General features: G+C 33.2%; 5 protein-coding genes across 6 annotated transcripts; 3 read left to right on the forward strand and 2 right to left on the reverse strand.

The window, feature by feature from the left end:
* Nucleotides 1–924: 924 nt before the first annotated feature.
* Nucleotides 925–3,827, forward strand: LOC118266109 (maspardin). Its single transcript, XM_035579482.2, has 5 exons — nucleotides 925–1,187; nucleotides 1,334–1,574; nucleotides 1,869–2,098; nucleotides 2,353–2,601; nucleotides 2,812–3,827. Exons 1-5 carry the CDS (start codon nucleotides 1,089–1,091, stop codon nucleotides 2,950–2,952), a joined length of 960 nt encoding a protein of 319 aa, XP_035435375.1. The 5' UTR covers nucleotides 925–1,088; the 3' UTR covers nucleotides 2,953–3,827.
* LOC118266393 (stomatin-like protein 2, mitochondrial) lies at nucleotides 3,621–6,933 on the reverse strand. Its single transcript, XM_035579837.2, has 8 exons — nucleotides 6,766–6,933; nucleotides 6,552–6,680; nucleotides 6,136–6,343; nucleotides 5,729–5,917; nucleotides 5,351–5,506; nucleotides 5,074–5,189; nucleotides 4,762–4,890; nucleotides 3,621–4,679 (listed from the first exon to the last, which is right to left on the reverse strand). The coding sequence occupies exons 1-8, from the start codon at nucleotides 6,811–6,813 to the stop codon at nucleotides 4,410–4,412; spliced, it is 1,245 nt and encodes a 414-aa protein (XP_035435730.1). The 5' UTR covers nucleotides 6,814–6,933; the 3' UTR covers nucleotides 3,621–4,409.
* A 115-nt stretch (nucleotides 6,934–7,048) lies between these two features.
* LOC118265986 (coiled-coil domain-containing protein 112-like) lies at nucleotides 7,049–10,089 on the forward strand. 2 transcript variants are annotated; one of them, XM_035579308.2, is made up of 9 exons: nucleotides 7,049–7,469; nucleotides 7,584–7,702; nucleotides 7,780–7,902; nucleotides 7,987–8,191; nucleotides 8,459–8,586; nucleotides 8,668–8,740; nucleotides 8,965–9,016; nucleotides 9,101–9,298; nucleotides 9,388–10,089. In XM_035579308.2, exons 1-9 carry the CDS (start codon nucleotides 7,175–7,177, stop codon nucleotides 9,416–9,418), a joined length of 1,224 nt encoding a protein of 407 aa, XP_035435201.2. In that variant the 5' UTR covers nucleotides 7,049–7,174; the 3' UTR covers nucleotides 9,419–10,089. The 2 variants fall into 2 exon arrangements, with proteins under 2 accessions (XP_035435201.2, XP_035435202.2); XM_035579309.2 differs by having other exon boundaries at nucleotides 8,971–9,016.
* On the forward strand, nucleotides 10,002–12,648 carry LOC118266399 (peptidyl-prolyl cis-trans isomerase B). Its single transcript, XM_035579845.2, has 4 exons — nucleotides 10,002–10,153; nucleotides 10,876–11,083; nucleotides 11,643–11,827; nucleotides 12,277–12,648. The coding sequence occupies exons 1-4, from the start codon at nucleotides 10,061–10,063 to the stop codon at nucleotides 12,406–12,408; spliced, it is 618 nt and encodes a 205-aa protein (XP_035435738.1). The 5' UTR covers nucleotides 10,002–10,060; the 3' UTR covers nucleotides 12,409–12,648.
* Nucleotides 12,406–13,910, reverse strand: LOC118266397 (tetratricopeptide repeat protein 19 homolog, mitochondrial). The gene has a single exon (XM_035579844.2). The coding sequence runs from the start codon at nucleotides 13,616–13,618 to the stop codon at nucleotides 12,641–12,643; it is 978 nt and encodes a 325-aa protein (XP_035435737.1). The 5' UTR covers nucleotides 13,619–13,910; the 3' UTR covers nucleotides 12,406–12,640.
* Nucleotides 13,911–14,161: the final 251 nt, after the last annotated feature.

The following is a 14,161-nucleotide window of genomic DNA, read 5'->3' on the forward strand; positions in this document are numbered from 1 at the left end:
GGGCAGTATATTTCAAACGATTCATCTTATTACAATCTAACAACAGTATTTAATTTTGAACTTCTGGTTCTAGCTCACCTCTACCCAACCCTTCAGGGAAAAAAATATATATTAGGTACCAGAACGTGATGCAGTTATTTTTGAAAAGTTCAGTAGAGAAAAATACTTGTAACATCGTATTTTAAGCGATTTAATGAATGTCTAAACAATAAACTTCCAACTGCGTAGACCCATAATTTTCGACAAGTTACGCAGTTGGATTAGATAAACTTTTGTTTCATAAAAACATGTAGGTACGTCGTCATCAGATTAACATTACTATTGTAGTAGTTCTACAATCACGAGTGTAGAATGTTTATTAAGCAAAGCTACTATTTTACTACAACCTAATACGTTACGTTAGGTACTTAAGTACATATATGAAAATCTGAAAACTCATGCTAAAGGCACCTTAGTGGATACCCGTAGCATTTAGATATGGAGTTAGATACATCACCTGCTTCTGAATTAATCAAGATTCAAATTCGGATCCTCATGTGTTCGTTTTAAACATGCTTGTGAAGGTGCATGGCAAAGAGTATAATAAGTATAGTGGAAGTGCATGGTGCCCAATATACAATACAATTATTTTATACGATGCCCGCCAAAGAATACAACTCTTTCCTCCAGAAGAAAGGATCTATCTATCACACACGTACTTCTCTCAAAACATAATTATAATGGCGATCAATCGAATATAAATAACTGGAACAAGTACTACAGGCTACGTACATACAACGTAGGTACGTGTAGAATACGTGTCCACTTAAGACGAATTTAAAGCTGACGAAAACGTGTGATTTAAGAAATAATTTCTGCGTAAAAGGAACCAGAAGCAGTGCGACGTTTAAGAAACGTCAAGAGTGTCAAAGACAAGACGTCATACGTCATTTTATTTACAAGGTTCGTCAACAGCGAGCGAAAGAAGCGATTACTAGTTTAGATATTAATTCGAATTCTGGAATACTTCTACGACGACGGTTCTTGAATAATTTAGTATTGTATCGTGAAGTTTATTTTTATTTTATGCAAATATTAATAAAATAAATATGAGTTGCGTCAGTGAATTGTCACAATCAAATGAGTATCTAAGTTTTAGAAGCAGCATTCCCTTGAGAAAAATCGTGGTTGACTCAGATGGATCCAAGGTAAACAAACTTGATCAAACATTATCTATCAGAATGAATAATTTCGTCCAATTGTGTTGGTTACCTGACCTACTTTATATACGACACTTATCTTTTGCACATTGTTTTTATGATAATTAACTTTCTTTTGTTTACAAATTATATAGGCTTGGAGGATTTTCGACAGTGGGCCAAAATCCGTAAGCTGCCCATTGATATGCCTACCGCCAGTGTCTGGCACGGCAGACGTGTTCTTCCAACAAGTTTTGGGACTTGCTGCTAGAGGAGTGAGAGTCATTGCTGCTGAACCTCCACCATATTGGAACATGAAAGAATGGTGCGACGGCTTCAAAAGACTCATCGACTACCTAGAACTTGACAAAGTACATGTTTTTGGAGCATCCTTAGGTATGTACCTACTTATCTCCTGTATCAGTTAGTATTGACAATAGAAAGTTCAAGCAGTTACTGTGCTGTGTCCACAAAGTCATTAATTTATGAGGTTCAAATTCCAATCAGTACTAATGTTAGTTAGGTACATTACTTTAATTACCTAGTTGGTTGGTCATACAGAAGCAAAATGACAAACAGTAGATAAGTTATCAGTAACTTTTTTTATATATAAACATATCAAACATTATGCTGGGAATGTTTTACTACTGAACAGCAGCTACTGGTTCTGAATGTACAGTTTATTTTCAGGTGGATTTATAGCACAGAAGTTTGCAGAAGTAACAAGCAACTGTCCCAGAGTTGCATCTCTTGTACTCTGTAACACATTCACAGACACATCTGTGTTTGAGTACCATGACTCTGCAGCCCTTTTCTGGCTCTTACCTTCTTTGGTATTGAAAAGAATGCTCATGGGAAACTTTACAACTGACAAACTGGACAAAAGAATGGCCGAAGCTATCGACTTCATGGTTGAAAGAGTAAGTATTGATTGGCCTTTCATAAAAAATGACAAACTTGCTACTAAAGCAATAATAATTTCTCACACTCCACTGAGCAATCATGTAACTTTATACAACAAACAATCTTGAAATATAATATTGTAGTTTTGTAACAACCAGTTCCAATAAGATAGCGATCAGATTTACTGACTCTTATCTAAAATATTTAGAACATTAATCTTAGATAGATAACACTAAACTTGTCCTATTAAAACTTATTTTTTTGGTTTTAGCTTGAATCTTTAAACCAGTCAGAGTTAGCATCAAGACTGACCCTGAACTGTACGCCCTGTTACATAAAACCTCAAGCTTTGCTTCATCTGCCCATCACAGTAATGGATGTTTGGGATGAATGTGCCTTAAGCTCTAGAGTTCGTGAGGACCTGTACAAATCATACCCACATGCAAAACTAGCTCATTTAAAAAGTGGTGGCAACTTCCCTTACTTGAGCAGAAGTGATGAAGTCAACCTCCATTTACTAGTGAGTATCAAAACATTCATTTGCAACATTTCATGTAAATTTGTATTCTCCGAAAAAACTAATTAACAGGTGGAAATGTAAACACAAGTGGTGTTTTAATTTATAGTCAGTCATGCATGATATTTTGTGGAATGAAAAAATAAATGTTATCATCATGATATACATTTAGTTCCTTTTTCGTATTGATTAAAAATATTGTTCTTATTTTAGATTCATTTGCGACAATTCGACGGCACAGATTTATCGGCGTCGTATATCAGTTTGCACAAAATGCCAGCACCTACAAACCAACCAGAGGAAGGCACAGTCAGTTACTTCAACCAGAGAGAAAAAGTCGTGAAGATATCATAAGAAGGTGCATGCCAAACACCTGTGTTACTAATGGTACAGGTTTTACTTGTTTGTTTTATATTGATCAACTTTTTAAACACATTATTTGAATATAATAGCCAATATGTAAATATCAATAATCTAAATTTAGATTTGAATCAAATCATATCTTCATTCTTTAACACTTGAATATTATGATCATGATATTTAGAAGTTTTTATAATGAAATTGAAACATTGCCCATTTTTAAGGGATAATGAGAAAAATTGGTGTGATATGGTTACGCGGAATTTGTGTAATATTTATGTTTAGGATAGAAGGGTGAAATAATTTAGGTTTTTTATATAAATGTTATTATTATTTGTTTTTCTTTACCTAATTAATATTCAGCCATTATATGTATTTCAAGGCTGTTATAGGTTTGAATGGCTTTCCCCTATAAAGCCAATTTTTGTAAGGATTCCAAGAATGCATTATTGAGAGTTTCTCAGACAACATTCCAATAAGGTTATCTGATAATTATTTATAAATAATTATAATTTTTACATTGGTTATGCTAAAAGCGAGAGAGTACTAATTAGTTTGGTATTTTCTTTTTTATTAGTTTATTGTTTAATGTAGCAATTTATAATAAGCTTATGCGACAACTAAATTCGAATTTGTGGCTAGTCGAGAATAAAAGGTCAAAGTAGAGATGAAAAGATTTATTTTTGTATGTTTTTTTGTAATAGTTTATTTTAATTTTCTCCAGTTATTTCACAATAAATAACTTAAGGTGACCAACTAATGAGATATGATTTATTTTAAAAATATTGCATATCTGTACATTAACATTTTGTTACACTTGGAACTGACTGTACTGTACAATGTGTTAAAATAAATGCATTTCATTGCAATTGTTTTACGTTTTTCTTTCAGAACTAGTTCCTAATGCACAGAGGTACACAACAAAGTTCCACAGCTACATATTGAAATGCAGAGAAAATGGTTTTTGAAACCTTTTTAACACCACATAACTAAACCTAAGAAATATAATTTACTTTTTCAAAAACATGCATTGTATTCATAGAACTTCAACACATAAAACTAGAAACTATAATTATTATTGCAATAGGCTACTTTCCTACTAGTCAAATTCAATACTTTTTTCGAAACGTCAAAAACGATATTTTCTATGAACTTTGTATGAAATAGTGCGTTATGACGTCAAATAGCAGACTTATTTCTAGAAATTTAGCTAGAAAAAATCGAAAATTAAATAGTTCATCAAATTTATGAATGAGAGTGTGATTATTTTTAAATATTTTATTGTATTGAAAAGTTGTAATAATTTATTTTTGACCGAGGATAGTACCCAATTTGCCAATATTACTTTACAAGAAAACAATGAAAAATAATTTTGGAAGACCATAAAGAATTCTTTTTTTAATGTATGCTGGTGTTTGAAAGGTTTACAAGGCTGGCACTAAATAACAATTCTATGTGTCCTTTTCTAGTTTACTTTGCTGTTGTGATTGTAAGTCTTTTTTCTCTTTAAGACCCCTTAATGCTTTTTCCCTTTCTTCATCGTCTGAGAAGTATTCTGCTAAGGTGTCATCATAATTGGCAATAGCTGGGCCAGCCAACGTGGACCCCTTTTCTGTTAAAGCATTAAGTTTGACTAGAGGCTCCTCATAACTTTCTGAGATTTCAGGCTGTGTTTTGCCTTGTGTGTTGTGTGCTGTCACTGTTGAATATATTGACATTGCCTGGAAAAATAAGTGTTGCGGGTAAAAACAAAATACAAACAAATAAGTTTATCTGAGAAGCATTCAATTTAAAGTTAGTTACCTGAGCCACTAAGTTGGATACATCTCCTGCGTTCGCCGGTAGAATGAGGGTATTATTGGTTCTCGCTAGTTTGTTGAATGCAGACACATATTGTTCAGCCAGAGTCAAAGAGGCGGCATGCTTGCTATCCTGTGAAAAAACATAATTTGAATAATAAAATAAATGTAAGCAATAAATGCTCATAGGTAATGAATAGTTCAATTATATAACACGTCTGTTATATAAATTAATTACTATTAATATATTATATGAATATAAAACATGATATTATGTATAATAGACATATTATACATAATATGTAAAATTACAGACCCTTTGAGCTAGAGCACCCCCAATAAGCTTCAGTCCCCTAGCGCGAGCTTCAGCAACAGCTAGCATAGCTTGTGCCTCACCAGATGCCTTGTTTATCTGTTCTTGTTTTTCAGCCTCTGGAAATATACAAACGAAAATTCAAATTATATTTTCTCTACAGGCTTGGTCAAAACTATAATGTGATTGTATAAAAAACATACAAACAAACTCACAAACTTTTGCATTTATAGTAAGATCAAAAACTAAGTTCTTAGTTAAGGCAATGGGGGAATCATACCTGACGCCAATATTCTAGCCTGTCGCTTGCCCTCGGCGACATTGATGTCAGCAGCGCGCACTCCCTCAGACTCCAAGATAGCTGCTCTTTTCCGCCGCTCGGCCTCCACTTGCATTTGCATAGCCTCATGCACACGAGTGGGCAGTTTGATATCCCCTGTAAATTACAATATTGTTATTGATTGTGATTACACATAAATATTATTACTTTAGCCTCTAGGTCAGAGGTTAGTGAAATGTTGATACTATTTTACTCTAATAAGGTTTTAATCAAGTAATAACCAATAGTTTATCAATTAATAATAAATAGTTAATGTATACCTAAAACATACACATATATTCTACAACTGTTACCTAATTTATAAACATAAAAACTTACGAATTTCATATCGCAGACAAGTGATGCCCCAAGCCTCACTGGCTTTGTTGATGGCATCAACAATAGCTACATTCAGTGATTCTCTCTCCCGGAATACCTTGTCCAGTGAAATCTGACCAAGTTCGGAACGCATAGTAGTTTGAGCCAGCTGTGTGATAGCAAACTCAGGATCTTCAACTCCGTATGATGCTGGAATATAAATAAACTAGTTCAAAATTTATGCAGTAAAAAAAAGATGAAATAAAGTCTTGTGTTAAAAATAAATCATAGAGCTGTTTGATTATTCATGAAATAGGAGATTTTTTTATTGAAATTAAACTAAGCCTTTCAAGCTGGTTTTGTCTAAGGCGACTGTTTGTTGACTAACATCGTCTATCATGGGCTCTCATGAAAAAAATATACTTTACCTAAATAAGGATCAATGATACGAAGATAAAGCACTCCATCAATGCTCAATGTAACATTGTCTGATGTGATGGCACTCTGTTTCGGAACGTCAATTGCAATTTCCTTCAAGCTCTGCACATACTTTATCTTATCTACTATGGGCCACAACAGATTCAGTCCTGGCTCAAGAATCCGGTGAAATTTACCCATACGCTCCACGATCCATGCCTAAAAACAATATATTTTAAAAAGGGTACTTAGGAATTTTATGATAAGAATATGATGAAATTTTATTAATCATCACATACAATGTATGCAAATTTACTGTTTCTTTACTGTGAAATTAGGGAAATATTTTGCTATGTAATTTGTAAAGCTTGTAAGCCCTGATACAATTTTTATAGGAAGGTATAAGGCTCTATAAAATTCAACTTACCTCTTGTTGTGGAACAAACATGACAATGGTATTGAGCGGAGTAGTAGACCGACTTCTTGTAGTCGTTATGCTGTATAAAAACCGAGCATTATTGTGTGTATTGTTTTGGTAATCCACGTTAAAAACATTCTGAAAACAGTTAATATTAAGGTTAAGTATGTATATTCCAACTGGAAATTATTATGTAAATAAATGTTTTATAAACAAAACTGACGCGCAATGGGATGGTCCTGGAGAAAAACAATCTGGATCGAGTGAACATTTTTATGTGCTTGAAGTATATTCCCCTGTAATTTCACTTTCCATTCCATAAAATTCCTTTTTTCGCCAGAATTTCGTCTTCAGTCAGAAACAGAGAATCAGAGACAATGACATAATGTCATTTATTTTTTTCTAATTAAAGGGATGTTATCTATAATGTATGATTTTAGTCGATTTTTATAATTTTTCTAATGGCAATTATTCATACACAACCGTCGTGTATAATCTGTAATTTAGTTGTCAAGCGGGTAATTTGAAATGATTGAAAGTTTGATCAATATAATCTTACATTGAGTAAAGTACACGTGTAATTTTATATTACAAAGTGGTTTTTAATGTAACAGTAAGAAGAAAGAAGTATAATGGATTTAACATCTACAAAATCCAGTCATAGTGTATCTGATATATCAAATACTTCTAGCGTGTCTGCTAAAATAAAGAGATTGCAAATAGAAGAAAGCCTACTTCTTCAGAGTATAACAAAATGTATTAATGAAAATTCACAAGCGTCACAAGAGAATGATACATTAAACTCATCGTCACCTAACGAATTCAAATATTTTACTGACAAAGCTAAAAATAAATATCGGGAAATAAAGTTGCTGTTTCAAGATATACAAACAGGCATTTCTTCGAAAGAATTGTTACAAACCCTTGGTTAGTACACCTACTGTGTATCTACTTGTGATAACTGTAAATAATAAATTCATTTATATTTTGCCTACTTTACTATATTACACTTGTTGCTTGTTTATTTAAATTTATTTTCAGATATCGATGAGGTTAAGAAATCTACACTTGAATTAGAAAACCGTATCAGAGCATTTAAATCGTATTTACAATCTGAATTAGCCCGCCTTAAAGCCGCTGAAGTGGAATTGAATCAAAATGTAAGTACTCGTAGTCCTACTTAGTAAAATAAAAAAAAAACGATTGTGTTCCTCCATTAACTTTGGTATTCTTTAAGGTGAAAGAAGATCTGGTTTCAGTCAATAAGTTCAAAAAGAATGTTAGAATTCAAACTGCGAAATACAACGAAATTGTGCCTAGTCCTGTAAAAACTATGATATCGTCGCCGTTTAAGTGTGTGGTAAGTATTTTTCTTAACAAGTTTCTATTCAACTTTTAAGGCGTAAATGTATTAAGGTACTAAGCAATTCTAGTTTGATTTCAGGAAGTTCAACAATTCCAAGAATTTATGATGAACAGTCCAAATCGATATGGAGGATGGAACGAATATCATCATAACATATTCGTTAATCACTGGCAAAAATACTTAGGTGCCCTAATTGATGGTTCCCATGATGAGCACATTCATGATATTCAACATTATCCAGGATATGATACGTTTTTAAGTGAACTATTACCAAAATTACAAGGTATATAGAATACTAGCTACTTCCGCGCGGTTTCACCCGCTCTGCTTGGTTCCTATTGGTCATAGCGAGATGTTTTATAGCCTATAGTCTTCCTCGATAAATGCACTACCCAACACAAAAATAATTATTCAAATAGGACTGGTAGTTCCGGAGATTAGCGCGTTCAAACAAACTCTTCAGCTTTATAATATTAGTATAGATTATCGCTTAAAAATATTGAATAGGGGATCTTTTTAAATATTAATTATTGCACTTATATTGTTTTAGGAATTCACGAACAAGATGTTATTAGTCACATTCGATGGTATTTAAAATACATTTATCTTAAGAAGCAACAGCAAAAAGCTATTGACCAATGGCGGTCCAATAGAAGAATCATGAAATCAGTAACAAAGGTAAGATAAGTTACAAACTACAATTTATAGTTATGCCATGAATGTGAATGTGGATATCAATAAAGTGTCTCTATCTTTTAGGAACAGCCAACACACATGGCGAATGAAAATGATAAAATAAAGAATAATAGAAGGAAAAGTGCTAACGACATTAGTAAGTACGACAGCTTTACGAGCTTGTATCATCCGCTGCGCAGTCGTGGCGTGTACGGTGTATTTCGGTAACTTATTCGTTGCCTACCCGTCCCCTTTGAAAATGCTCAAAATCCGCTAGTATGATAAGGCCCTAAGAATAGTAAGAACACGAATACTTCTTTATCAGCAGTTAGATAGATATGCATATATGTTACCTAATTCTAGATTTTTATATAACTGAAGTTTCAGGTAAACGAGATTCGTTCCCGCATTCTACAAGTCAAGATAAAATGGGGTGAGTAATTCAGTATGAAATTAAGCTTTTTGCAGGTCTACAAATAAATAAAGTTATTCTAATTGTCTAATTTCCTTCTTTCAGCTTCATAAGAAAATGTTACAGTCAAGACATGAAAAACGGAGAAGATCTAGTAAAACAAATATCTAAAGATCATAAAGACATTGACGACGAAACAATAAGGCATTTCCAAAAAGCAACAAAGCAGTGGTGTGACAGACTTAATAGTAAAGAAGTTGAAACAAAAATGAACACAAATAGTCTTGAAAACATTAAAAAACTGTAAGATTTTGGTCGAACGATCCTGTTTAAATGAATTTTGATCGATTAAAGTATTTTAGTATTTTTAATTAAACCTTTTCTTGTTTTAGACGTGTTCCAGATTGGAGAGCTGGATTATAATAAAGTCTTTGGGATTAACTTGGGAATAAATGTCTAAGTTGGACACAATGGCCTTACTGATACTATTAATAGATATCTCTGTTAAAATAGGAATATAAAATTAAAATATTTTATTTTATTGTTTTTTCGCCTTGATCGTCCCACTGTAGGGCAAAGGCCTCCCTACTCTCCTTTCACTCCTCTGTGCAGAGCATTCTGCGGCCAATCCTCAATTCCTATCATAAATGTCAAGTTTGTTCCGCCATCTCCTTCTGGGCCGCTTAAAATATTATATAAATCAATTTTTAGATTCTGAGTCTCTAGATATCTTGTATTTTTAATTTCCTCTGCTTCCTTGAAAATATCTATTTTAATCTGTGCGTTTTGAATTTTGTAATGACGTGTGATTATTTGATTTGACATTCGTTGTGATTTTGACAAGCAAGTGTTGTCGTCAGGAAGGCCGACGAGTGAGCGTTCGACAACGCGATCATTTTTCATTCGTTTTTGTTGCGCTACGTCTTGGGTGAGCGACCTATTGTTCGTTTGCCGGCGAAGGAGCAACACGCGGTTTTAGTTCCTCCCGATAAAATATTATAAAACTATCCTACTAGTTAGGATTAATTCGCAAAAATAATAAGAAAAAGGGTAAAACTTTTAATCATGGGCGCTTTCGCAGCAGCTCTTGGTTTCCTCCTATTAATTGCCGCAGCCCGATCAGATGATGCTCCCAAAGGACCTAAAGTAACTCATAAGGTACGTATTGTTGTCCACTTGCTTGGTTATTGTCATTCAATTGAGCATCTTCAACTATCACATAACGGTGTGCCAACTAAGATTCGTGATTTCCGATGATCGGTCGGTGACCTTTTGTGATGACGCTACAAGTTTTTGTTGGCCAAAGTAACTACAAAGCACTTTAGCATTCAATGCATATTCCAATTATTTTTATAGTTCCTGTATCCTGTTTAGAAATTACGTGTCGTTCTTTTATAAGCCTAGTTTCTAATTATAAATAAATTGAAGAATATACTCCTGTATTTTATTGAGGAAAAATTAAAATCATTACTGGCAGGATATTTGTTTTTGTTTTACATGATGTGCCTGCCTATGATTGGTCTACACATCTCAAGCAAATTGAAGGACATTTAACTCGTTTTCACAACAAGGAAAAAATCTCTATTTATGGACACTAAAGCAATTGAGTTCCTATTGGAATCTTATAGGATGCCAGAAAATTGTGCCACCTCCCAATACAAAATTCAAATTAATATTCCTTTGTTATTATGTTTTTTATTACAACTACCCTTGTAAGTTGTTACTACCTAATCTTACAGCTAGATAATTTCTATTGATAAGAAGACTCATCATTTGATACATAAACATCTCAAGTTGTAAAATAACTTTTCCATGACCTTTTTCATTACTGTGACTTACTAATTGATAATGCAATACTCAATTATATTTTTACTTTTTAGGTCACTTTTACCATGAAAATGGGTGATGAAAATATTGGTGACATTGTTATTGGATTATTTGGTAAGACAGTCCCCAAGACGGTAGAAAACTTCGTCCAGTTGGCTCAGAAACCAGAAGGCCAGGGCTACAAAGGCAGCAAGTTCCACAGAGTCATTGACAACTTCATGATCCAGGGAGGAGACTTCACCAAGGGAGACGGCACTGGTGGTGAGTGAGACTGGTGTACATTTACAAAGCAGCCAATAATTCTTCACACAATGCTGTTTAAAAATACATTAAGTCCAGTACAATACCCCTTAAACAGTGAAATTGTAAAACATAGCTGGCTATTGTTTTCAGATTGAAAATAATCTTTTCATACTGTACCTAACCCATAAAGATTCAATTGATTAAACTTCCAATTAGATTTACTTTCACTTTTCTGAATGCTAGTCGAAAATAGCTAATTGATTCGACATATTAAATCCTTATCATTTGAAGCAAGATTCTACAGCTTTCAGAATATTTTTGTTGTTTATCTTGTAACTGAAGTTATCATGTTGAAGTGGAAGTGTGTGAAAAAATAAGATAAACATTTTATTTTATAAACATTATCTAGTTGGTATATGTATAGTATACCTACTTGTTTTTTTTTACATTTATTATTATCGTATTTTTCAATTATTGTTTAATGTGTATCATACATTACATTTTGATTAAAAGTTCTAATGAACATTATGTTATATTGTCAACATGACTATAAATGTTTCAATTGTTTGATTATTAGGCCGCAGTATTTACGGCGAACGTTTCGAAGACGAGAACTTCAAGCTCCGCCACTACGGTGCTGGATGGTTGTCCATGGCCAATGCTGGTAAAGACACCAATGGATCTCAATTCTTCATCACCACTACTAAGACTCCCTGGTTAGATGGCAGACATGTCGTCTTTGGAAAGATCTTGGAAGGCATGGTAAGTAATTCATGTCTAATAAGTTCATAGTAGTTTATTTGTATTTTGTATAGTGTAGCTGTGTAAACAATAGCAATAATAAATTAGCTTTGTTTATATTAACACAGCTGGTTCAAAGCTTAGGATGGGAAATCATTACTATGCAGTAATATCATGAAAACTAGATTTTAATTGGCTGTTGTAATACATTTTATTTAAAAAAATAATTCTAATGTGTAACTGTATGTAATGCAGAAATTATGTATTGTAATAAATTTCACAGCCAATTGTTTAAACACAAGTAATTATGCACTTACTGCATTGTGTTGTTCTCTCTTGTGTGAAAAATTACACTTTGAAAACGGAGCTACAAAAGAGACTGAAGTATAAACAAATAACATTTCAGGGAACTGTCAATCATAGCTATAAAGCTTTCTTAGATTCTAAATAACATAAATATTTGTTTACAGGATGTTGTTCGTAAGATTGAGAAAACTGTGACTGCTGCCAATGACCGCCCAGTCAAGGATGTGGTTATTGTGGACACCAAAACAGAAGTTGTGTCAGAACCTTTCAGTGTCACAAAAGAGAGTGCTGTATAAAATAAATATATTTATTAATAAAAATAGGTATAACATTTGTATGTAACTAGCAACCAGTTCATTTTGCAATGAATTTATTAATAATAAAAAAACTATTGTATTACTTTTGTGCCACAATTTTTTGTCACAGGGGGGACATGAGATTTTATTAATTTAGTTCACATTATTATTTCTATAAAATGTTAATGTAAGTGAAACATGCCAACACTATTTTTCTTAAATAAAAAGTTATCTACACTAGGTTATTTATTTGTTTGATACATAGTTCCGCTTCTTGCTTTACATCTTGATTTTTTGACATAACTCCCAACTTCCAAGCATACCCACATGATTTTCTTGCTGCATCTAATAGTTGTGTATTGATGTAGGCCCTTCCTAAATTAACATACATAGTGCCTACATCTTCAATCTTTGCGGACTTTGCTAATTCAATGGCTTCCTTGAAATACGTTATACTGTCATCGGAAAGTCCAAGGCTATCACATACTGTACCAATGTCATTTAATTGATACACAATTTCTTCTTTATCCATATCTGGCACTAGTCTCATCCTATTCAGGGAACTCTTCATGAGCTTCAGGCCTTCTTCACATTTGTTGAGGTCTACAAACAGTCTGCCATACCAATCTTCAGCCATTGCTAGAAGTTTTTGTGTTGCATCTGATGGGTCTGTCTCCAATAACCTATTTAATTTCTCTATACACCAGTCATAACCCAATTGTGCTGTAGAATAATCTTTCTTCAGATGGCTAACTCTTGCTAATTTCACGCTGAGATGAATGACTCTCGGATCATCTTCTTGTGCACCATCTGCCATAATTCTTTGTGTAACAGCAATAAATAATTGTTTAGCCTTATCTAATTCTTCCCTCTGAAGTGCCAAATTCGCCATTACGTCATAAACATAAGTTATACCAAGTTCGTGACGAATTTGTTGAGCCTGTCTCAACGCTACATGAAGTAACTGTTCAGCTTTCTCATATTCATTTCTTTGAATAAACAAGATGCAATGTTTTATGGTGTGTACAAGTTCATCCTCAGCAGTCAATTTCTTTTCAAATCCGAGCCAAGTGAATAAGGAAAAAGCTAGTACACATGGTTTTGTAGATTTACGAATGTTGTAGACTTTAACTGATGCATTATGGATTGATCGAAAACTACCAGATACCCTACAAAATGTGCTCCTCAGCAATCTGTATCTACTCGTCATTATTTGGTTCAGATTAAACGAGATATTGATGATAAAATGTATTACATAAACACGAGTTAAATGAGTATAGCGCTATGAGGCTAGTAAAACGCTAGAACTTGCCTAGTTAACAAATTTTAGTGAAGGTTTCTTTAATGTCCTGCACTGAATTGCTTGGCTCAACATAAATGGTTAGATAGGTGATTAGAGAAATTTTATTTCATTTTTTTTTGTTTTTCACAAAATTACAATTTGCCTTTTAAAAATTTGTTTTTTGGATTGACAGTGACACTGATGATGGAACTTGATGGAAGTAGAAGATAACCATAGAGTTCATAGGTAGATAATTCGTAAAAGTGAATACAGTCCAGTATTTTAATGCGGACTTCTTCACTCAACAAAGGGTTACTACCAAACCTCAGAATATATTTACTTTACATAATATAATAATATTTTAATATAAAGTAATTTAAAAGTAAGTTTTTCATTTTATGTTTAATGCTGGACTAAGAGTAAGACGTAAGGTTTATAAATTGGCTGGGCTGTGGTACAGCTCTACTGTGA

The sequence above is a fragment of the Spodoptera frugiperda genome, chromosome 7 (assembly GCF_023101765.2).
Source record: "Spodoptera frugiperda isolate SF20-4 chromosome 7, AGI-APGP_CSIRO_Sfru_2.0, whole genome shotgun sequence".
Taxonomy (NCBI): Eukaryota; Metazoa; Arthropoda; class Insecta; order Lepidoptera; family Noctuidae; genus Spodoptera; species Spodoptera frugiperda.

Coding starts and splice junctions, on each gene's coding strand:
- LOC118266399 (XM_035579845.2), top strand. CDS start 10,061: ATGGGCGCTTTCGCAGCAGCTCTTGGTTTCCTCCTATTAATTGCCGCA. Junction 10,154..10,875: donor GACCTAAAGTAACTCATAAG/GTACGTATTGTT, acceptor TTTACTTTTTAG/GTCACTTTTACCATGAAAAT. Junction 11,828..12,276: donor GAAAGATCTTGGAAGGCATG/GTAAGTAATTCA, acceptor ATTTGTTTACAG/GATGTTGTTCGTAAGATTGA.
- LOC118266109 (XM_035579482.2), top strand. CDS start 1,089: ATGAGTTGCGTCAGTGAATTGTCACAATCAAATGAGTATCTAAGTTTT. Junction 1,188..1,333: donor TTGACTCAGATGGATCCAAG/GTAAACAAACTT, acceptor CAAATTATATAG/GCTTGGAGGATTTTCGACAG. Junction 2,099..2,352: donor TCGACTTCATGGTTGAAAGA/GTAAGTATTGAT, acceptor TTTTGGTTTTAG/CTTGAATCTTTAAACCAGTC.
- LOC118265986 (XM_035579308.2), top strand. CDS start 7,175: ATGGATTTAACATCTACAAAATCCAGTCATAGTGTATCTGATATATCA. Junction 7,470..7,583: donor AGAATTGTTACAAACCCTTG/GTTAGTACACCT, acceptor ATTTATTTTCAG/ATATCGATGAGGTTAAGAAA. Junction 7,903..7,986: donor CGTCGCCGTTTAAGTGTGTG/GTAAGTATTTTT, acceptor GTTTGATTTCAG/GAAGTTCAACAATTCCAAGA.
- LOC118266397 (XM_035579844.2), bottom strand. CDS start 13,618: ATGACGAGTAGATACAGATTGCTGAGGAGCACATTTTGTAGGGTATCT.
- LOC118266393 (XM_035579837.2), bottom strand. CDS start 6,813: ATGTTCACTCGATCCAGATTGTTTTTCTCCAGGACCATCCCATTGCGC. Junction 6,344..6,551: donor TGTTTGTTCCACAACAAGAG/GTAAGTTGAATT, acceptor TATTGTTTTTAG/GCATGGATCGTGGAGCGTAT. Junction 4,891..5,073: donor GGGGTGCTCTAGCTCAAAGG/GTCTGTAATTTT, acceptor GTTTTTTCACAG/GATAGCAAGCATGCCGCCTC.